The sequence below is a fragment of the Girardinichthys multiradiatus genome, chromosome 4 (assembly GCF_021462225.1).
Source record: "Girardinichthys multiradiatus isolate DD_20200921_A chromosome 4, DD_fGirMul_XY1, whole genome shotgun sequence".
NCBI classification, from domain to species: domain Eukaryota; kingdom Metazoa; phylum Chordata; class Actinopteri; order Cyprinodontiformes; family Goodeidae; genus Girardinichthys; species Girardinichthys multiradiatus.
The window spans coordinates 29,260,345-29,285,134 of NC_061797.1; the positions used below are offsets into that span (position 1 = coordinate 29,260,345).

The window sequence follows — 24,790 nt, forward strand, 5'->3', positions numbered from 1 at the left end:
TCCAGAGGTGATGGAATGACTAAGGTTTGAGGAGGAAGGAAATTGGTTACAAAAACCTTCATGCAGGCTGATGTTATTGTGATACTTTTAAACGGATCCACACTTGTCTCCTTAAAGAACTCGTCTCTGAATTTTAAGCATCCTTGAAAAAGAATTTCAACGTCATTTTTACAATAACGAATAGCTTCTTTCTTAAAGTCAAAGACCTCTTTGCTCGCTTCTCTGTACCAGCTGCTAAACACCTGTTGTTCTTGAAGACTCATGCGTTCTACAGCGTAGCAGGATGGAGGAGGAAAAGCCCCTACATACTGGAGATGTTGTTCAGAGGAAAATAGGTGGGGAAAAAAACCCTTGCTTTGATCGGTAAAGCCTAACGCTTTCGGCATGGCACTAAGCTTCATGCACATGAAGGACAGGCTATCAATGTATTTTAACCTGTAATCAGGGTCGGTTAAACAGAGAACTTTACTCCCTACCATGACGATATGTGGTTTAATGCCTAACTGCAGCATTGCTGTGAGAATCAGGTAACCATCGTACCCCCGCGCATTGTGCGCTATTAAGGTGTAACCTTTGTACATTGGCCTCCTGAAATGCAGGAGAAATTTTTGGGTGCAATTCAGTCCATAAGCGTACCATTCATCACCTTTCAACGTTTTAGCACAGACCAGAAAGGGGGTATGCATGCCGCTCTCATTGACGAGGCATTCGAAATCATAAAAAATCAGTTTATCATCAAGCTGATTAATTGCACTGCAAGGCAGAATGTAACACTTATGATCATCGCATGTAATGTCTAGGCTGGGGGGTACATTTTCACCGCATATACTGCATTTTACATTACACACGTGTGGTTTATTCGGTTTACTGATTGGAATAACGTATATCCGTTTGCATACTTTACACAGTTTTACCAACTCACAGTCACTCATAGGCCTTTCAGCACTATTTCTGATGCGCGGTTCCCTGTGTCTGCTGAAACATGAAGAATTACGACAGATTCTTTGACAGCCTGCACAGCTTACAGGATTGCTAATCTCTTGCATACATTTATATGTTCGACACACTGGACAATAACCTTCACAATGGTGTGTATTGGCATTCTGATAGCTGGTGTAACAGTAATTACAAATATATCTGCACCCCATAAAACCTTTGAGATTTTTTATCCCATAGTAATGACCTTGAAATAACAGCAAAAACAGATGGTTTGAACGATCGGGGAAACTGGTCTCAAATTTACACAGAGCAGTAGAGCCCGTGGTTCTGTGAAACACTACAATTTTTCTCTTCAGAATGGTTTCAAATTTACCAATATCACTAAAAGTAACTGCTGTTTGCTCGTCGAGGCCTGCCTGATGCTGCCATCTCCTCCCCAGTTCTACAGCACTGTGATCCGTGAGCTCAGGATCAGAGACGTGTGCGAGGCTGATTGCAAAACATAACTGATTACCGGTATGGTTTATAATATACAAATGACGCATTTTCTTATTAAACAGTTCACAGTCTAACGTTCCTGCAGCTTTACGCTTAGAACCTCCTGCTGGGTCATTAACAACCTGAAGAACAAATTCCATGTTATTATCTACAGGTATATTTGCATTCGATTGTACTAAATCGTCGAGGAAGTTTTCGAAAGCAGGCAGGATCATATTTCCATCATCTGTAACAGTAAATGTGATGTGACGATTGAGATTTTCACCCACTAATTCCAGCTGCACAACGTCGTTACGTCTGGTTAACGATCTCGCAGCGTCGGCTAATTCAATTATAATACGCATGATGTCTGTATAGAATGCTGCTAAATCTGGAACGTTACTTGGACAGGGCGGCGGTATGGTAAAAGGTCTCCTTATTTCATGGTTATTAAAATGTTCACGTTCAACCACAGCTGGAGGATCTCGCTCTATTTGATCAGAACTAACTGCTACGTCCGTATTGAAATGACCCCCGTGATGATCTGCGGCGTGTGACGTAGAAGGATTCTGATGAGTGTCAGGTGGATCATTTTCCTCAATGCTGCTGTGTGGAGACGGTTCGCTGTTCAAATCGGAAAGAGCCTGATTGATTACGTTTAAAACGTCACCGTGCCGATCTGCGGCGTGTGACGTAGAAAGATTCTGATGACTGTCAGGTGAATCATTTTCCTCAATGCTGCTGTGTGGAGACGGTTCGCTGTTCAAATCGGAAAGAGCCTGATTGATTACGTTTAAAACGTCACCGTGCTGATGTTCATTTATTAAATTTTCACTGTTAGCAGGAGATGCATTAACGGGGATTTCGTTAAGTTCATTAACTAAATTTCTTATTTCATCCAGGGCAAGTCTGATTACTTGATCAGAACTAACTGCTACATCGGTATTGAAATGGCCCCCGTGATGATCTGCGGAGTGTGACGTAGAAGGATTATGATAATTTTGCTCAATGCTGTGTGGAGACGGTGTGCTATTTTCTTCTGCATTAACGGGAATTTCGTTAAGTTCATTAACTAAATTTCTTATTTCATCCAGGGCAAGTCTGATTCGGTTATCCATTTTCTATGAACATAAGAAACAAAATAAAAATAAAACTAACCTACAGAAAAAAAAAACAAAAAAAAACAAAAAACACAGTGATCAGTTCAGTTTAAAATCACCTTGATGTCACCAAAATGCTTCTTTAACAGAATCTGACATGCTGCCAGAAGCGTTAACGATGAGGTCTTATTACGAAGATTCCGTGAGGCTGTAGAGACTGTCTTCCTGCGTTGTCCGTTTCTGTATCCAATCTGTCCTACCATCAACGTTACCTCTGTATGGAGAATGAACAAAAAATAAATAAATAAAAATATGTAATAATGAAATAATCACATTAAAGCTGAAAAAAAAAGGGGAATTCAAATTAATTCAGTATGTATGTATGAATTAAAACGTACCGTTCATTAAACCACTCACTAGCATTGCTCTGCTTTGTAGCGCAAAGAGTCGCTGTCTTTTGGCCGGGGTTAAATATTCTGTAAAAACAGAAGACAATAAAAGTTATCTTACGCTGCGCAGCACAGCGTTCATAAATAAAACGAAATAGTTTTTAAAATACACAAGTTTTTTTTTTAATCTTACTCCGATTCTTTGCGGTAAAACCTCCAGATTTCACTTCTTGTTGGACTGAAACTGTGCCGTTCTGCTGAAAGCTGTCTTGATCTTTGAAAAGCGACCTTCTGGTGGGCGGATTCAATGTGGCATCTTTGGATGTATCTGTAAACAGGTTTATATGACATTTTATTGAACTATGCTTAAAATACATATATATATATATATATATATATATATATATATATATATATTGTTTTTATTTAATTTTTATTTCCTTACCTTGCTCCTGCTCGACAACTATGTCTTCCACAGAGCTCTCAGTCGAATCTGTAAACAGTTTTTTATCTGAGGTTTAAAATACATTCACTCTCAAAGAAAAAATAGATAGTTCTTAGGACTTACTTACTTTCTGGTGGTGCCGGTAACTTATCCGGTGTGTCTTCAGGGGAAATGATGATAATTGACGGGGGGGTATTCAAAGAATCTGTCGTAATTTCTGTGTTAAAAGAAAGTTCAGTTGTTGCGAGTTTTTCTTGTTTGGAAATAATTCGCCTTCTCAATTTTGACTGTCGATTCCAGCCGCTGAACCCTCCAACTTGATCATTCGGGTTTACCTCTCTCATCAAATCTATAAATTGAAACATTGTCAAGGGTTAACTATAATATATATATATATATATATATATATATATATTATTGCATTTAACATTTACTTACCATAATCTGATTGTGTCAAGATGAAATCATCAAGGTCATCAGCGGTGGGTTCTATGACAAAGAAACAAATATATATATATATATATATATATATAAACAATATATATAAACAAAATTTGAGAACATTCACATGCATTTAATGATACTTACTTACTTACTTACGTTTTAAGATGTCATTGTGCTTTTGTGAATTATCAGAAGAAGAAGCCACAATTTCCGGGTTTCCTGAAATATTTACCGACATTTTTTCTTGTCAGTACTGGTATTTTTCAATGTAACAAGTGTTATGGTTCAAAGACATTCAGCATTTGAAGACCCTGACACTGAGGTTAACCAATGAAACAGAGCCCCAACATTTACACACAGTATTTATACCAGAACATGACAGTGTTATCTCAACTGCAAAGACTATGTTTTTAAGACCAAAACCCTTCTTGAGTTCAAAGGTGATATGTTATCTAAGAAACAGACGTAACTGCCCCTTCCTGACATCGCCCCTAACAGTTGTAACCCCTGTAACTCTAAGATGAAAAAGTAAAATGTTTTTTAGAAAAGCTACAGGTAACTAAAATTATCATTCCTTTTTTTTTTTCCTAAAATGGAGTCTCTCATGATTCAAAAACAAACACATCATTGCTAGTCAATTTGTAACTTGGAAACAGTATACTGATGTTCTTTTTTTTTTTCTGTTAATCTGATATTCGTCTTACCTATTTCAGCTGCTTTTCCAGTATGTTGACGCAGAAGCTGAAGGTTTTTCTCGTTCCATCGATGTAGTGAAGCACAATTTTTTTTAATTTACTTTTTTAGGTCTTTTCTATTTTGAACGGATTTAGACTGGCTCATATATTCAACAAATAGGTCCTGCTGTAAAGCAAAATTAACTTACAATTCTGTCAGGTTACACAGTTCCTTTATTAGGATTTCATGTGATAGGTCAACATTAAGTTGATTATACCTTTTAAAAATATAAAAGGATGCATGTCTTTTTTTTGTTTTTTGTTTTTTAGATGTATTAACGCCTGAAAAAACATACAGATTATTAATAACACCCTTAAACACACCCCTGTGTGTTTTAATTGGCTCATTTAAGGCCTTCCCCGTAACACCCTTAAACACACCCGTGTTTTAATTGACTCATTTAAGGTATCGCCCCTAATGACGACATCCACTGTTACGCCCCTTGGACACACCCCCCTGCCCACATGGCGCCCACATGGCCCCCACCGGAAGTCCCGCCCTCACCGGAAGTCCCGCCCACCTGTCAAAATGTTTGATGAAAGGGTGCACTTAAATTCTCTCATGCAAGTACAGCCAGAACATGCATCTTCATGCAGAAACGCCACAGTTGGTATTCAAACCCAAGACCTTCTTATTGCACGGCAGCAGTGCTAATATTAGAGCTGACAGATAAAACTACTAGAGTAACATGTAAATATTGTCAAACAAATAAAAATGCAACTTTTGTTCCTTTGTGTGGTGCAGTTAGTGATTACTATCTCCTATTATGGATTCAGTATTATTTCTGAGGTGCTCAGCTGAAATAAGAGGAGGTACTGAGGAGGTTGTCTTCATCTTTTAGCTCATTTGTTTCCAAAACATTAGGACATTACACCTAAGTGGTAACACTTCATAATGTTTGACAGCTTCAGCTAATCAAGCCCATTTCATTTTCTTACATCATAAGTACATTTTCAGAATACCACAGACAGCTGTATTATCTCAAAATGACTCACTGGAATACATTCAGCTGCATGTGTCATTTTCTTTATGTGACCATAGAAAATATGACTCCCAACTCAGCTGGAAAAGGCTTTTAAATTATATGAAATCGTGTTTATTTTCTTCGAATATGTATGATCTCTTTAAGTAAAGATTAGGCTTAAGCAGCACTAAAAAGGGTTTTCATGAGACTTAGACAAGATGTTTAGTGCATGAAAGTTTTATAAAAAGTTTATATCTTTCCTTAGCTTTGACAAAATTTCACAAACACTGATAACAGCGAGGTGAAGAACTGGAGACAAATGTCTTTTATAAACAGAAATGGCAAAGATGTTATCTCAAAATCTTCTGAACTTTTGGCAAGGTCAGAAAATATGCCCTAACATCCCATGACTTATTTAACACTTATCACATTTAGGGGATATGGTGGAAATCCTCTTGTTCAAGCTGAACTCTGAAAAATGCACCGCTTATCTGAAATTTCAAAGGACCAGGAATCCTTAATGTGTGAAGTAGGAGCTTCCAAATGAGAACAGATTGATAAATTAGGAACAAAATGTTTAGATGCTGGATTGCTTGTCAATAATTTATAAAATGTGTGATCACCAGGCATAGTTTTAAAAATGTGGAAATGCAGACATTATTTCTTACCTGCAAGTAATCGGAAAAAGGGTGGATGGTATTTAAAATGTCCTCTCCAGGAAGGCAAATTAAGCAAACTAGTGCTCAACATACAGGTTCCTAATAGAAGACAAACTCTTATCCTTTCAATGCATACAAACTGTCCATCGGACTGAAAACAAGGGTTCCTGTGAGACTCAGGGAACCAGCATAATATTATCAGAAATAACCATCCGGTCACCAGCATGTATTGTTTGGACTGGAAATCACTTTGCAGATTTTTCTTCAAAGGGTTTTTGTCTTCCACTGTAATTGAACTCATGTTGCTTTGGAAATCCACTTACTCATGTTTCCTTTTCCAGGAAACATGATTGAGACAGTATCAAACTCACACATCAGGTGCTAGAAAGAAAAAAACTTATAAAAATTAGTTAATAAGTGTGGGATACAGACTCCTATTCACCAGGAAAGTGAGAAGAAAATAACAGACACGAAAGCAAAATTGAAGAAAATAACTAGTGTAGCCCTAATACAGGTCCTTCTCAAAATATTAGCATATTGTGATAAAGTTCATTATTTTCCATAATGTCATGATGAAAATTTAACATTCATATATTTTAGATTCATTGCACACTAACTGAAATATTTCAGGTCTTTTATTGTCTTAATACGGATGATTTTGGCATACAGCTCATGAAAACCCAAAATTCCTATCTCACAAAATTAGCATATCATTAAAAGGGTCTCTAAACGAGCTATGAACCTAATCATCTGAATCAACGAGTTAACTCTAAACACCTGCAAAAGATTCCTGAGGCCTTTAAAACTCCCAGCCTGGTTCATCACTCAAAACCCCAATCATGGGTAAGACTGCCGACCTGACTGCTGTCCAGAAGGCCACTATTGACACCCTCAAGCAAGAGGGTAAGACACAGAAAGAAATTTCTGAACGAATAGGCTGTTCCCAGAGTGCTGTATCAAGGCACCTCAGTGGGAAGTATGTGGGAAGGAAAAAGTGTGGCAGAAAACGCTGCACAACGAGAAGAGGTGACCGGACCCTGAGGAAGATTGTGGAGAAGGGCCGATTCCAGACCTTGGGGGACCTGCGGAAGCAGTGGACTGAGTCCGGAGTAGAAACATCCAGAGCCACCGTGCACAGGCGTGTGCAGGAAATGGGCTACAGGTGCCGCATTCCCCAGGTCAAGCCACTTTTGAACCAGAAACAGCGGCAGAAGCGCCTGACCTGGGCTACAGAGAAGCTGCACTGGACTGTTGCTCAGTGGTCCAAAGTACTTTTTTCGGATGAAAGCAAATTCTGCATGTCATTCGGAAATCAAGGTGCCAGAGTCTGGAGGAAGACTGGGGAGAAGGAAATGCCAAAATGCCATAAGTCCAGTGTCAAGTACCCACAGTCAGTGATGGTCTGGGGTGCCGTGTCAGCTGCTGGTGTTGGTCCACTGTGTTTTATCAAGGGCAGGGTCAATGCAGCTAGCTATCAGGAGATTTTGGAGCACTTCATGCTTCCATCTGCTGAAAAGCTTTATGGAGATGAAGATTTCATTTTTCAGCACGACCTGGCACCTGCTCACAGTGCCAAAACCACTGGTAAATGGTTTACTGACCATGGTATCACTGTGCTCAATTGGCCTGCCAACTCTCCTGACCTGAACCCCATAGAGAATCTGTGGGATATTGTGAAGAGAACGTTGAGAGACTCAAGACCCAACACTATGGATGAGCTAAAGGCCGCTATCGAAGCATCCTGGGCCTCCATAAGACCTCAGCAGTGCCACAGGCTGATTGCCTCCATGCCACGCCGCATTGAAGCAGTCATTTCTGCAAAAGGATTCCCGACCAAGTATTGAGTGCATAACTTTACATGATTATTTAAAGGTTGACGTTTTTTGTATTAAAAACACTTTTCTTTTATTGGTCGGATGAAATATGCTAATTTTGTGAGATAGGAATTTTGGGTTTTCATGAGCTGTATGCCAAAATCATCCGTATTAAGACAATAAAAGACCTGAAATATTTCAGTTAGTGTGCAATGAATCTAAAATATATGAATCTTAAATTTTCATCATGACATTATGGAAAATAATGAACTTTATCACAATATGCTAATATTTTGACAAGGACCTGTATTTACATTTTAGATCACATAAGTTATGGCTTTCCCTAAAGGAACCCAAATAGAGCCTCGTTTGTCAGACCAAAAGTACCTTTTGAAATTTACAACCTTAAAGCAGGTACTAATATATAATATATAATACAATAATATATATAATGTATATAATAATATAATACATAATATATACTAAGCCCACATTTCTTTATTAAAATGTTTTTTATTGGCTTGATGCAAAATTCTAATTTTCTAAGACATTAAATGTTGTATTTTCAGGAAGAATCAATTAAATGACTAATGTGTGTCCAATCCTTTGACTTGTACTGGATGAACTTGTGTAGGAATTAGCCAAGAGAAGTACTGTAGTTGTTTTGTAGTTGAATTAAATATCACAACGACTTGCCATACATGGCTGTTTCGGCGGCAGTGAAAAAAATTAGGGGAGGAAGCAGGAGGAGGGGGAAGAGGATGGGGACTACTGATTACAACGATGTATGTCACAACTATCCACTCGATCTGGTTTACGGTAGTAACCTGTCAGTCGGAAAGGACTAACAGAGGCGGAACACCTGAGCACCGAGGACTGGCTGCTGGTTGTTCTCTTCTTGGTGTCGCTCTTTGGGAGGAAGAAGAAGGATCTCATGATGGCTGCTGTCCCTGCTTCTCAGATCAGAGGACTCCAGGCAGGCGAGGTAAACTAAACTAAACTAAACTAAACTGAACGTCAGTTACCGAGGCTGCTCATCTTACCTAACAGTTTGACAGCAAACTACTTGCCATATTCTGCGAAAAACACTGGAAGCGTCCGGTTAGCTATAACTCAGCTACAGGTTTACTTGCGATCTGGGCGGTTTAGTGTCAGCTATAAGAGAGAAAATATGAGAAAAAAATCGATATAATTACTTAAACGCTAAATAGAGTTAGTCAGGAAAACGGGTGGGCTGTCAACGCCTACCTTCCTGCTTCTCAGCACGCAAACACAACAAACTTTGCTAAAGCAGGCTTTGTGTTAAACAGCAGCTTCACACGCCCACCTCCACAGAGTTAGACCCATTACAGTGGGTCAAACCAGTGGGATTGATCGCAACATCTTGTCATGATGATTCACAATCTTCAATGGAAAACCAGGACTGGGCTTATCAGGGGGAAATGTTGTGAGGTGCCAAGCGCTGTCAGGATGTTACGTCACCCGCGGACTAAACAATGCTTGTGTGGGAGGAAAGCCTGAGATAGGAGACATGGTGAATCTACACTACTTTAGATGGGTTTTTTCTACAATTTCCACGAACCGGGCTCCTTTTGCTATTGGTCTCTGCTGCACACCTGTAGACATACCTGAGCCAAGGCACCAGAGAGCCCTGGAGCACAAGAACCTGTAAGACAAACCGGGTTTGTGAATGTGAATTCTGTGTAGGCTATGTAAATCACTGCTCTCAGACTGTGAATGCTTTTTGAAGTAAAAAGAAGTATTTCAAGTATCCTGACTGTTTTTACGCTCCACCTTTCTACATGGTAAAATCACCTAAAATGAAGATGGAAGAGCAAACTACCTCAAATAAAGTAAAATGTACTGACTTTCCCCCAAAATAATCAGGAGGCCAAGATGGATATCAAGGAACATTATGTTATTGTTAAAAGCATCAATAGCTTTATGTTGCTCCTAGCTTTATTTTCACTATAGAAAGTACTCCTGGATCAGGGCATCTTCTCAAACCCCAGTTGGTTGTGAATGCTGGCTGTTCACCCTGAGCTGGTTTTCTACTGGAGGTTTGTTCCTGTTAAAGAGAGGTGCTTCTTTCCAGTCTCTCCACATGAATGCTCCATGTCAGGGAAAAGCTGCAAAGTTAACGACTCGATGCAATTCACCGTCCACTGTCGCCCCATGCTTACTGAGGAGAAGGAATTGCTGCAAAGTCAGTGACTCGAAGCAGTCCACTGGCCTTCTGTGGATAGAAAACTTGTTGGCATAATAAACTGAACTTGACTGTGTTGTATTGTTAAAAGGGTCAAATTTGAATGTATTTATTAGAATTTTAATCTGTCCAAATGATAGGATTGATTTGATTACATATTTATGTATATAAATCTGATCTGTTTGAATAAAAATAACATTTTGATACAACGTGACCTGAATCATATTCAAGCGAAAACATTGTTTATGCCCTGGATCTTAAGTTCTAGTTATTAATTGTTTTATTAATTGTTGTGTTAAATGTACAATGTATTTATTTCAGATTTCTTTTTTTGTACACACCTAAGGAGTATATTTCTTTTAAAGTACCATTGCGTATAAGCTTTGTATGTGTGCCACTACAAAAAGCTAAGATTATATATCCACTGGTTTATAAAAGTATAAAAGAGCTTATTCTTCACAATTACATGAATCCTACTTTATCTGAGGTGCAAGATGATTCTTCATCGCTTGAAGATAAAAAAAAAAATCATTTATCTTTCATTTAAGCAGCCAAGAGCTAAAAAATAATCGCATCGTAGCGCCAACAACAGCTGTTTGTGGGTTTTTTGTGGGGTTTATACAGGAACATTTATCTCAGGTATGAACCATGAACTTTTGTAACACCTCATACGACATCAGAAAATTTAAATCACAGCAAAACAAGACAATCACAGCCATCTGATCACACATGAGGGTGTATAGAACCAACTATACATGCAGACATAAAAACAAATAAAGTTGCTCCACTGCTCATAAACTTTGAACCAGCTTCTTAATCGGTATGTGTTGAGTTTTAAGAATATTTTATCCAACGTAATTATTCATTTTGTGCTGATTTTTTTTATTATTTTTTTTATGTGATACACATGGCTAATCTGGCCTAAATTTGTTCACCCCAATTTTTGTAATTTCAATCCAATAATTCTGTCAATTGTCTGTAATTATCAGTTTAGCTTGTTTTAATTTGAGTTTGGCTTCCTAGAAGTAATAGAGCTCTGTTTTGTTTTTATTTAGGTTCTCTCACTGAATGCAATGAACTCAAAAATTAGATGAAAATAACTTTTAAATTCGCTGGTTTTTTACCGGTAAACCTAATTTAGTAAATTTATGATTGCCCTGAATTAATTAAGCACTCCAGTAACTACTTTGTCACAGTTACATGCTTTAACTTTTGTTTGAATGTCTTTTTTGTTTGTTTTATTATTATTATTTAGCAGGAATCCAGAATCGTCAAAGTGAAAGTCATTTCTGGAATTGGACTGGCCAAGAAAGATATACTGGGAGCCAGGTAAGATTTGTACATCCTTATTGTTTAAATGTAATATTTAAGCAAACAGAAGATAATAAACCGAAAGATATTCATGACCATGACACACACCAGTAAAGAGTCATAGTTTAGAAGCAAATGAGATGCATCAATTTAATAATTTTAGTTTTAAAGTAATCAACTAAACAGTAAAACTGAAGAGCATTAAAACAACAAATCTGTTTAGTTTCCAGGATCAGAAAATCGGAGACGATTCCTAATTAGGTAATTAAATAAATAAATGACCCTTAAAGGTGTTGGCAATTTGGTCATTTTCAGAATGTTATTAGCTTATATTTTGTTATCAACGAGTTGAGATTGTTTGAGACAAATTTTTACTTTTTTTTATTCCCCAAGTTATTCCACCTTTCTTGCTAAAATATCATTAAACCCGTCAGACGATTGTCTCGTGTTGGAAGCTAGAAGACCTTGGTGAAACCTGTCAGCTGCTTTTATGAATCAGAGTGTTGTGTTTTTATAATTCAGTTGGGATGTGCATATTCAGGTTTTTAACTGTTCAGTTACCACAGCAAGTACGCCCAAAGCCAGCAGCAATTCAAACAAAATCCCAGCATGGTAGTGACTCACCTACACCTTCACCTTCTTTTTTTAATTGACAAGGTTTCAACAGGCCAGTTCAGTAACTCTGTAAGTACATTCTCCAGTATATTACTATAGACTGCTGTAATAACATTAACATTTACTCACTTCTTCACTATTTTACCTGAAGTTTGCTGTCAGACTTTCTTCATAAGGCCATATCATAATAAAGTCAGTGTGTACAGCTTTTGGTTAAAAGCTTGTGTCGTATCTCCAGGCTTTAAAAGCCAACTGGGGTTGTTAAAAGGTGCAGGAACACATCTTTTAAAAATCCTGCTTACAATTATTAATTTTTGTGCTTTTGTTGTTAATCTTAATTCAGGCTGTGAGCACAAAAAAAGAAGCAGACATAGAAATGTATAATTATGTTTTTGTTAGGTTTAAACATGCCTCAGGAATATACTAAATGAGTGTGATTACAATATTTGGTGAAGATACTTCTGGTAAAACATTGGTGGGTTACTAACACATTTCATTCCTTTTATTGCTTTTATGTTGTTTAATTTAAACCTCTTCAAGACTAAAATGGTGATTTTGTATTTCATTATTTTTTGTTCTGGGAATTTTCATCTATGGCTTTTGTCTGAAACAACTGGCGCCTTTTGAAAGTTTTCATAAACCCTTTAACCTTTCCAAATGTTGTCACAAGTGAACCTGAAACTTTGTAGAAACAGATTTGTAGATCATTCATGTAAAAGATTTACATAAAACTGTGATGTAGATGAAAATATACTATGCAGGATTTTCAGTTAAAAAAAACGAACACAAAAAATTCTGGCATGCATTTGTATTCAGTCCGCTTTTTCTGATAACCTGAGATAAAATCCAGGGCAATCCAGTAAAAGTGGGCAATCAGTACACTTGCTGTTACCCTTACTTCTCTCCTGTAGCGTTGATTCACAACTGATGTTGTCTCATAACCATTTACAAAACAAGCAGATCCAGTTTATTTACGTAAACAAACATTAGAAGTCACCAAATTAGTGAACTGTTGCTAAATGCATGCTCTGTATGAGGAATTGCTACAAAAACTACATACAATCAACTGTCCACTGTCGCCCTTTGCTTTCCAATTTAGAGGTCTAGTCAGATAAGACCCAAATTGAAGATTTCAGCCTGTGGCAGAAGAAGCAAAATGCACATCACCTTGAACACATCATCCCCACAGTAAAAAATGGTGAAGGCAGGATCATTCTTTGGGGTGCTTTTTCAGCAGGGATGGTGAAACTGGTAGGAGTTGAAAGGGAAGATGGATGGAGCTAAAAACAGGGCCATTCTGCAAGATAACCTGTTAGGTGTCGCAAAAGTCTTAAGAGGGGGAGAGAGTTTGACCTTCTAAGAGGACAATGACCCCTAAAATGCAGCTAGAGCGGTAATGTCTTTGATCAAAGCGTGTTCATCTGTTAGAATTGGCCCAGTCAAAGTCCAAATCTAAATCCAATTGAGAATCTTTGTTAAAGCTTAAAATTGACTTTTACAGATGTACTCGATTCAATCTGATTGAGCTTGTGTAATCGGTCTCTAGATTTGCAGAACTGGTAGAGAGAGATGGGTAGCCAAAAACTGTACTCAGGTAAAAGAAGCAGTACTTCAATGTAATTTTACTGAAGTAGAAGTAAAAAATAGTCACCCAAAAAAAACACTGGAGTTATAGATTAAAAACAAAATTTGGTAAAGCGGCTACTTAAGAACTGATTAGTACTGTTTAACCTGATTCAATTTGTGAAAATTATGTAATCATACAGACAAAACATAAAATTATGTGCAGGTTCTGGTGCTAAGAATAATAAAATAAAAGCATTTGTAAAAATAAATCACATTATTACAAAATAACAACAGACTCAACAGGCTCACCAGACTGAAAATAAAATTGAACAATGAAGGTTTTTTTACAAACCAGAAGTCTCACAGACACATTTATGGTTAAAACGTGTTTGTTCTTCATTCAGTTAAGTAACTCAAGTTTGGTAGCCAGAAAGTTCACTCAAGTAATAGCAGTGTTTCTTCAAATTAATATTACTCAAGTACAAGTAACTGAGTAAATGTAACTAGTTATTACTAGTTATGGCTCAGAGGGACTGAATACATTTGCACAGTTATCTTTTCAGAATCAGAATCAGAATCAGAATCAGAAAAGCTTTATTGCCAAGTACGTTTTTGGACATACAAGGAATTTGTTTTGGCGTAGTCGGTGCAATACAGTACAAATTAAACAGTATAAACATATCTACAATATAATATAAATATATGTGCACAGTTTTAAGTGAGTGAGAGTAAATATAGAGCAGTATAAGATGCAAGAGCAGTACAACAGTGCAGGTGATCATTGTGCAAGTAAAGCAGTGCAAGTAAAGCAGGAGTCCAAGCTGAGCGTTAATGTAATGCATAGAGTTACAAGTTACAAGTGTCCTGTCAGCAAAAAAAGGGGGGGTGTGGGGGAAAGGGAGAGTGTCAGGGTGGTTTCCGGACTTTGTTAACCAGGCTGGTGGCAGATGGGAAAAAACTGTTCTTGTGGCATGAGGTTTTGGTCCGGATGGACCGCAGCCTCCTGCCAGAGGGGAGAGTCTCAAAGAGTCTGTGACCGGGGTGGGAGGGATCAGCCAGAATCTTCCCTGCCCGCTTCAGGGTCCTGGAGGTGTACAGTTCCTGGAGCGACAGTAGACTGCAGCCAATCACCTTCTCAGCAGACCGAATGACACGCTGCAGCCTGCCCTTATCCTTGGCTGTAGCAGCGGCGTACCAGATGGTGATGGAGGAGGTGAGGATGGACTCAATGATGGCTGTGTAGAAGTGCACCATCATAGTCTTTGGCAGGTTGAATTTCTTCAGCTGCCGCAGGAAGAACATCCTCTGCTGGGCTTTCTTGATGAGGGAGCTGATGTTTGGCTCCCACTTGAGATCCTGGGAGATGATGGTTCCCAGGAAGCGGAAAGATTCCACGCTTGTAATTGGTGATTTGCTTGAGCCCTTTCCAGACAGACGCAGAGTCGTTGGCTGAGAACTGGTTTTGGAGCTTCTCAGAGTACAGTCGTTTGGCCTCTTTCACTGCCTTGCCAAACTTGTACTTTGCCTCTCTGTATATGTCTTTGTCCCCACTCCTGAAGGCCTTTTCCTTATCCAGTCTTAACCTTCTGAGTTTAGCTGTGAACCAGGGTTTGTCGTTGTTGTAACTCACCCTGGTGCATGATGGTACACAGCTGTCCTCACAGAAGCTGATGTAGGAAGTCACAGCCTCTGTGTACTCGTCCAGACTGTTGGTAGTAGTCCTGAACACATCCCAGTCTGTACAGCCTAAACACGCCTGGAGATTCTCCACAGCCTCACTGCTCCACTTCCTTGTCGTCCTCACAACAGGTTTGCAGAGCTTTAGTTTCTGCCTGTATGGAGGAATCAGGTGGACCATGATGTGGTCGGATTGGCCCAGTGCAGCACGTGGGACGGCGTGATAAGCGTTTCTGATGGTGGTGTAACAGTGATCCAGAATGTTGTCCTCTCTGGTCGGACATTTTATAAACTGTCTGTATTTGGGGAGTTCGTGGGTGAGATTACCTTTGTTAAAGTCGCCAACGACGATAACTAAGGAGTCCGGGTTGGTCCGCTCCACACTCAGTATCTGGTCGGCGAGCATGCGCTGTGCGACCTGCACGTTAGCTTGCGGTGGGATGTAAACACCGACCAGGATGAACGAAGCGAACTCACGGGGGGAATAGAAAGACTTACAGTTTATGATGAAGGTTTCCAGGTCTGGAGAACAGTGCTGCTGAATCACTGTCACGTCGTTGCACCAACCACTGTTGAGGTAAAAACAGATTCCTCCACCTTTCGCTTTGCCGGAGAGTTCCGTGTCTCTGTCCGCTCTGTAGAGCTGGAATCCTGCCAGCTGCAGCGCAGAGTCCGGTATTAATCCACACAGCCACGTCTCCGTGAAGCACAAAACTGCCGATGAATAAAAGTCCCTGTTTTTCCCCAACAACAGTTGTAGTTCCTCCATTTTGTTGGGAAGTGAGCGCACGTTAGAGAGAAATATTCCAGGTAACGGTGTTCGTAGTCCACGCTGGCGAAGACGTACCAGCACCCCAGCCCGTTTCCCTCTCTTCCGGCGTTTCACCGCGTGAACAAAGGTAAGCGCACCTTTGACCAGAATGTCCATAAATTCCAGAGCAGTAGGCAGAAAAGTGCTAACCCGGATTGTATCCAAAATACATAAAACCACGGCTGCCTAAATCACGGCAGAATTAAATGTGCACCTCAACTCTCCTGTTTCCACCAGAACTGTCCGTCGGGAGCTCCACAGGGTCAATATACAGGGCCGGGCTGCTATAACCAAACCTTTGGTCACTCATGCCAATGACAAACGTCGGTTTCAATGGTGCAAGGAGCGCAAATCTTGGGCTGTGGACAATGTGAAACATGTATTGTTCTCTGATGAGTCCACCTTTACTGTTTTCCCCACATCCAGGAGAGAGTTATGGTGTGGAGAAGCCCCAAAGAAGTGTACCACCCAGACTGTTGCATGCCCAGAGTGAAGCATGGGGGTGGATCAGTGGTGGTTTGGCCTGCCATATCTTGGCATTCCCTTGGCCCAATACTTGTGCTAGATGGGCGCGTCACTGCCAAGGACTACCGAACCATTCTTGAGGACCATGTGCATCCAATGGTTCAAACATTGCATCCTGAAGGCGGTGCCGTGTATCAGGATGACAATGCACCAATACACACAGCAAGACTGGTGAAAGATTGGTTTGATGAACATGAAAGTGAAGTTGAACATCTCCCATGGCCTGCACAGTCACCAAATCTAAATATTATTGAGCCACTTTGGGGTGTTTTGGAGGAGCGAGTCAGGAAACGTTTTCCTCCACCAGTATCACGTAGTGACCTGGCCAGTATCCTGCAAGAAGAATGGCTTAAAATCCCTCTGACCACTGTGCAGGACTTGTATATGTCATTCCCAAGACGAATTGACGCTGTATTGGCCGCAAAAGGAGGCCCTAAGAGAATTTAAGTACACCCTTTCATCAAACTTTTTGACAGGTGGGTGGGACTTCCGGTGAGGGCGGGATTTCCGGTGGGGGGCATATGGGCGCCATGTGGTTGCCACGTGGGCAGGAGGTCACGTGGTCAAGCAGGTGGTGTGTCCAAGGGGCGTAACAGTGGATGCTGATTGGTTGTCGTCATTAGGGGCAATACCTTAAATGAGTCAATTAAAACACAGGGGTGTGTTTGTTATAAATAGAACAAGACAAATATGGTATTATCGGAAACTGTTTGGCATCAGCACCAATTAAAAATAGAGGGGGGTGTGTTTGTAAGCATCGTTAAACCTTGAATAACCCAATGAAAACAATAGGGCGTGCCTTAGTGTTTACTTTAAATACAGAGATAAAACTCTGCACTTTACATGCAGCATTCGTTGGAAAAAAAAAGGACACCCGTTCAACAATGGCTAGAGTTAAGAGAGTTTATCGTCAAGCGGAGGAGAAACGCAACGCGTGCCAAGATGATGATGATGAACAAGCAACTGCATCATATACTTCCTCAACGGAGATACCTATCGGAATTCCCGTCGTGACATACTCTACCGATGATGAGGATCCAAAATCAACTTCAACAACCATGGTTGAAAATCAGACCTCGGTTCGGCCAAGAGGTATGTCAGTTCTGTGCGAAACCCCAGTGACCGTCTACCAGTATTCATCCCGTGAATTGAATGCTCCTAAGAAATCAACATACTACATCTGCAGGGTACAAAGACCCCCGTTCAAGACTCTGCAGGAAGAATGGTCTTTGGAGCCATATGGCCTGGTTGGCAGCTGGGGTTATATTTTCATGTATGAAATAGGAGAGCTTTGCCTGTATCAATTGGATCAAGACGAGGTATTTAATGGATCACTGGCTCTGTGTACACTCACCCACAGCGACTGGGCTGTGTTAAAGCTTGCAATCCCGCACCTTAATGATAGCCCTGAAACAGTCTCAAGGCAGGAGAGGGAGAAAGAAGAAGAAGAAGAAGAAGAAAATGAACTGTCTCCTCGACCTGTAAAACGGGCGAGAATGTTTCATATACCATCCGATGTTGAAATAGCTGAGAGAGAACCTCTCTTTAGCGCAGTGTGGGGGTCAAAAACCACAGCAAATGGCCGCTGGTCTTTTCGGGCAAGCAGACGCAGGAACAACCGGACGAGTCCCTCAGATCTGTTTGTGTTGGAGGCTTTCAATCAGGACTGCGGCGTATTCAAGACAATGCTGGCTCTGCCGTTTGAAGCTTGGGCAGAGAAGATGAGTGAAATTGGACATCGTCTTTCCGACCTTTTCCAAAAGTCACGAAGTTGGATCGATGTCATGTCAGTGAAAAAAACGCTGACGTTTCCTGTTTTACGTTTAGAACGAACCCTCTTCTGAGGACACGCCCCTTCCTATGATATATATACGGGGGGATAACTGCAAGCTCACAGACACTGAGAATCGTATCATGAGAATGAGTGGACCGACACCATACAGGGATCTCTACAACCACCGAGCAGAGATCCACTTCTCTCCTGAGCACGATGAAAGCTTCAACATTGGACCATATCATCCGCCTTCCCCTGACCTCTTCTCACCATCCACCTCAACATCCTCATTCTCAGAAAACCACTACAGTCCTGCATCACCTACAGGATACAACATGAAATATCTACCGCTTTCTCCAGACCTCTGCTCACCATCACCGCTATTCATGGCTGAGTCTGTAGACGCGAATGTCCTGCCTGAAGACATGAAGGTGGTCGTGGAGGAGGAGGTAGCCACCGGCTACTCACCCTCTACCGAAGCCCCTACACAAACCCTGGAACCGATGGAGGACCCTCAGCCTTCAGCAGAGGATGAGAGTAACCAGGAGGACGAAATTGACGGTTGGTTCTCAACCACCCTCATCAATACGGTGAAAACAGCGATACTTCATTTATTCAACATAACCTCTTTGAACTATCTCAGAGAAACCTGCTATGGATGTATAACGAACCACCCAAGCCAGCGTCAACACCATTGCCTGGAGGTACTGGGGGAGGATTATTACCAAGTCAACTTTCAACGCATCGTACGACGACTCGTAACCCCCAAACTCATTCCTGCTATTCAGAATCTTCTGGTACTTCGAAGCATACAAGCGGATGACTTCAGAGTGAAGACGATTGCCAAGACGGTTTTATATGAACTGAAATCGGTACAAGGCATCCACAGTGCAATAGCGCACGTTTATGATCGCATGGTCGATGAGAAACATCTCAAACAACTTAACTCTGTTTCAGAGTGCTATGGACTGACAAACTGATCTCACATGTTTGATGACTTGTTGTTGTATCATTTTTTTTTTTTTTTTAGTATTCCAGTACTTTAGTTAATCTGCATTATATGATTTTTCTTCTTTTTTCTTTTTTACTATTAAATACAATTAAAGTAGGAACATAGTAACCTTTCCCAAAAAGTGTTGTTTAAAAAAAAGCTAGTAGTGTTTGAATTCATCTGCATTTTATCTGATTTTGTTTTCTGGTTGTTTTTTGTTTATATTAAATAAAAAATAAAAATAAAAATAAGGATAAATCTACCCTCCTGTGTGTTTTTTTCTCATTATTTAACAAGTAATCGGCAGAGATGGCAGGAAGACGGCTGATGAAGAAAGTATATTATAGCCCTTCAAATCCGGGAAGTTTTGGGGGTGTAGATAGGCTGAGGAGGGTTATGCAAGATGAAACGGGAAAGAAGGTTGCGGTTGAAAAAGTTAAAGATTTTTTATCAGGAGAAGATACCTATACTCTACATAAACCTGCAAGAATAAAGTTCCCGAGAAACAGAGTTTTTGTCACCAGACCATTGAGGCAGTTCCAGGCTGATCTCTGTGACATGCAAGCTCTGGCCATGGAAAATGATGGTTATAATTATTTATTAACAGTCATTGACATCTTTTCAAAAAGGGCGTATGTACGAGTTTTGAAGAGGAAAACAGCCGCTGAGGTGGTAAAGGCATTTGAATCAGTTTTTACAGAAAGCCAGATTCCCAAAAAACTTCAGACTGATGCCGGTAAAGAATTTTTTAACAAGAAATTTAAAGTTTTAATGGAGAAACACGGTATTGAACATTTTGCCACAGCGAGTGAAGCAAAAGCTTCAGTGATCGAGAGATTTAACCGCACATTAAAAACAAGGATGTGGAGATATTTTACAGCTAACAATACCCGGCGGTACGTCGATGTACTGCAAAACCTAGCTAGAAGCTACAACCATTCCTACCACTCCAGCATTAAAATGAGCCCTATGGAAGTGACCCCTGAAAATGCCTTTCAAGTGTTTCAGAATCTGTATGATGTCAAGTCCAACAGATATTGCAAGGACTCAGTGACAACGTTTAAACAAGGGGATCTTGTCAGAATATCCAAGGTCCGTGGAGTGTTTGACAAAAAATACGAACAGAGTTTTACGGATGAAGTGTTTACAGTCTATGACCGGATACCCCGTTCTCCTCCTGTATACAAACTCAAAGATTTGGATGGAGAACCTATCGAGGGTTCCTTTTACGCTGAGGAACTTCAAAAAGTAAAAATATTTAACGACAAGATGTATCAAGTGGAAAAAATATTAAAACGACGTACGGTCAAGGGAGTCAAACAGGTTTTTGTAAGCTGGAAAAACTGGCCTGAGAAATTCAACAGTTGGATCAAGTTTGATGAACTTCGAAACGTATAAAAAAGGTTTGCACTAAACCTCACAGTTGACACAGCATCATGAACCGTCAGGTAGAGGATGATGGCTTTTACGTTACTCTTCCATCTAATGCTAGCATGGAAGTGTTTAAAAATAATACCAGTTCAAGTTTCCGTGTAAATTTAGCTCAACATATTGATTTAGAAGGCCAATGGATGGTTGCATTAGCCGAGATTTCATACCCTCATACATGGCATAATTTACCGGATTATGATGCCTACTTTGAATGGAGGAAGGTTGGTGATGTGGAGATCAATACGCAAAGGATCAGAAGTGGCTACTATAACAGCGTTGTTCAACTCGAGACAGAGATGGACATGTTTTTCGAAAAATTGAAATCGGGTTTACGCATTAAATTCAGCAAAGTTCAAAAGAGATTTGCATTTCAAGCAAATAGTCCGTATGAAATACGCTTCTTCAGCACTCTAGCTTATATGATTGGCGTGAAACCAGGGGAATGGATTCATGTTTCTGAACCAAAACTGGCTCCTTTTCCGGCGGATATAAAGGCTGGTTTCTATCACCTATACTGTTACAGCGACGTGGTCAGCCCACAAATAGTAGGCGACACTTTTGCACCTTTACTGCGGACCGTCAAAGTACAAGGCACATTCAGTGATATGGTTACTCAGACGTTTAACCCCGCCCACTACCTTCCAGTCTCCAGAAGACATATTGAAAATATCAATATAGAAATTAAATCGGACCAAAACGTTCCTGTAAATTTCGTCTATGGAAAGACCGTCATAAGACTACACTTCAGACCGGTGATATCACAACATAGCCTGAGATAAATTTTATTTGTATAAACTATTCCAGAGATATGTATATAACCTCTAAGATTGATTGGTTATCATTCATATTACGCTGGTCATTCAACACTGCATCAAGCAGGCAAGAGAGAACATGGCACATCTAAGTCTGAGACGTGATCCAAATCGCTTTGTAAATTACTATGTAAGTCAATCAGGCGGTAATCTGCCAGGGTTTTATGGGGCCCCGGTCATGTACGGACGCGGAATTGGATCATTATTTTCAAAATTATTCCGCTTCGTATCCCCTCTGGTTAAAAAAGGATTTGCAATTGCAAAACCCCATCTTAAAACGGCTGCATCAAATATCGCTTCGGATGTCATCGGTAGAGCCGTGAGTAAAATGAGTGGTTCTGCACACATCGACGGTCAAGAAGGTTCAGGAATTATGGTTTTATCCAAAAGACCCAGAACAAGACCCCCTGGTGATCGTTTAAGGACGGTTAAAAAACAACGACAAACGCGAAAAAGGAGATCAGTCGCAGCTGACAAACGAAGAGGAAGGAAGTCATCCGCAAGTTTTGATATATTTAAATAATGGCTCTTTTACATAACAAATCATCAGAGTGCACGCTGGCAGAGTTGGACTTATTTTCTGCCCCGATGACGCAGCTATCGATCGAAGATAAAATTTACACCGAGATCCAGCCTTTATCAGCAATCACTGATGGAGGGCCGATCGAGTTTTTCATTCCGGGAGACGGAGAAAAGTATCTGGATCTCAACGATACGCTGTTGCATCTCAGAGTGAAAATTACTAACGAGAATGGAACAAACCTGCCAGATGATGCACCTGTAGGGCTCATCAACTACCCGTTAAACACCATCTTCAGTCAGTGTGACGTCACTCTCGGAGATCGAATGATTTCACAATCCAGCGCTACACATCCATATAGAGCCATGATTGAGACATTGTTAAACTTTTCTGAGGATTCTTTAAAAACCCAGTTTAGCTCCGGTCTTTTTTATAAAGACACTGCAGGTGCTCTGAACTCTATTGTTACAACTAACGGCCCTAACCAAGGTCTTAACAGCAGAGCAGGCTTTACGGCAAATTCCAGGGAGGTACATCTCCTAGGCCCCCTGCATGCCGACATATTTTTCTGCGAGAGACTTCTTTTAAACTCTGTTGACCTTAAAATTAAACTTACAAGAGCCAACGATGCCTTTTGTCTCATGGCCGCAAGAGACTCCACTTACAAACTCAGGATATTAGGAGCATCTCTTTTTATCAAAAAAGTTACTGTCTCTCCAGCTGTACGACTGGGGCACGCTTCAGCTTTAATGAAAGCAAATGCTCTGTATCCACTTTCACGTGTGAATGTAAAAACATATTCCATCCCTGAAAATTCAAGGGTATGCAACCAAGAGAATCTTTTCTTAGGCATCTTTCCCAAGTATGTGGTGATTGCGTTACTGGATCATGACGCTTTTACAGGAACACGCAATCTCAATCCGTTTGACTTTAATCATTTTGATATGGAATATTTAGCTTTGTGTAAGGATGGCAGACAAATTCCTGCTAAAGCCTTCCAGCCAAATTTTGACCAAGGTCATTCAGTGAGAGAGTATTACAACTTGTTTACGGCTACAGGACAACATCTAAAAGATCTTCCACTGAGTATATCACGTCAGGAATTTAATCAAGGATACTCTCTATTCACATTTAATCTTAACCCGGGCGAGGACACAGATGCTCTATCTCCAGTTTCCAGTGGGAATTTAAGATTGGAAATGCGCTTCAGAAACCCGTTGCCATATACCACCACGCTGATCATCTACGCTTGTTATGACTCTATTTTAGAGATTGATTCAAAGAGGCGTGTGCTGGTGGATTATTATTAATTTAATCAGACATGAATAATCATGAAATTGAGAGCCTGATGCGTCATCTGCTGGGAGATTTGTTTTGCGGTGTGTGGCCGTGCGACCAGCTGCCGCTGCTAGCTGACAAATTCCCAGGGCCGGCCTACTTTATCGTGAATACACATCCTTCACACATGCCGGGGGAACACTGGCTAGCTCTGACATTGGATGAGAATGGTCAATCCAGCTTTTTTGACTCTTATGGATTCTCTCCGGATTTCGAGTTCTACCCGTCAAGCATCGTAACATTTTTAGAAGACAGATCCTCAAAAATATTGTATCATAATAATCAGCTTCAAAACACTCTGTCCACTGTGTGCGGTCACCATTGCATTTTTTATCTATGTCATAGAGCGTGCGGATTATCAATGCAGCAAGTGTTGTCGAAATACACCGGAGATGTGATTAAGAATGATTTAATGGTATCTAACTTTGTGAAAAAATATCAGAAATGTGTCATTAATCAAAGTTGTACATTTTATACTCACGGAACATGCTCTTTGGAGATGTTTCTGGATTGTTATGGAATTTAAAATGTCTTATTTTTTTTTTCATTGTTTGTTTTTTTTTTTCTTCTTATGATTTAATATTTGTGTAATGATATCATATGTTAGTGTGTGAAGTAGAGAACGAAGTTAGACTTGAAAAATATAATCAATAAATATTTTATTGAATAAAAAGAAATAGGCTACATGTTTCATTTTTCTTATAACGGTTTATGGTGAAAATGTAATCCATCGGGGTGGTAGTGTCGTCTTACGAAGAGACCTTTTTGATCTCCCATCAGCATTTTTTGGATCTTCCAGCTCAGATCTCGACCAGTAGGGAGAATGAGTTATCTGCCTTCTTCTTCTTCTTTTTCTACTCTGCTTAACGCTGGTGGGTGTACCCCCATTTTCAATCGATGTACCCTCTGTTTTGAAACGTCTATATTCTTCACGAGCATAAGGGTTAATGACTGAAGATATAGGGATGTTTACTTCTGACATGGAGTGTAGAAAATCAGACCATCCTCGGGTTTGTGATGCTCCAGATTTTTTAAACGGAAGCATGAGATTTTTCAACAAATCAATCATGTGGGACCCCTTTATAATATTTCCGTTAAATACAAATTCACCTCGCGAAGTCCAACTCTCACTTCTTTCGGATAATTTCTTCAAAATGTACTCGGCATTTTTACGATTGTGTTTAGGAAGGCTTTTCAGTACTTCCGTAAGAACCTGATCCTTAGGGGCCTCGTCCTGCCCTGGGCCT

The 24,790-nt window shown here is 40.1% G+C and overlaps 1 protein-coding gene across 4 annotated transcripts in view; it reads left to right on the plus strand.

The window, feature by feature from the left end:
* Window positions 1-8,673: 8,673 nt before the first annotated feature.
* Window positions 8,674-24,790, plus strand: part of nedd4a (NEDD4 E3 ubiquitin protein ligase a) — a 58,996-nt gene continuing 42,879 nt past the window's right edge. The window contains exons 1-3 of one of the 4 annotated variants that reach the window (XM_047363309.1): window positions 8,674-8,951; window positions 11,428-11,501; window positions 12,141-12,167. In XM_047363309.1, the coding sequence (XP_047219265.1) occupies window positions 8,901-8,951; window positions 11,428-11,501; window positions 12,141-12,167 (152 nt within the window). In that variant the 5' untranslated portion in view covers window positions 8,674-8,900. The remainder of the gene's footprint in view (window positions 8,952-11,427; window positions 11,502-12,140; window positions 12,168-24,790) is intronic. The other 3 variants (XM_047363310.1, XM_047363311.1, XM_047363312.1) reach the window with 3 other exon arrangements.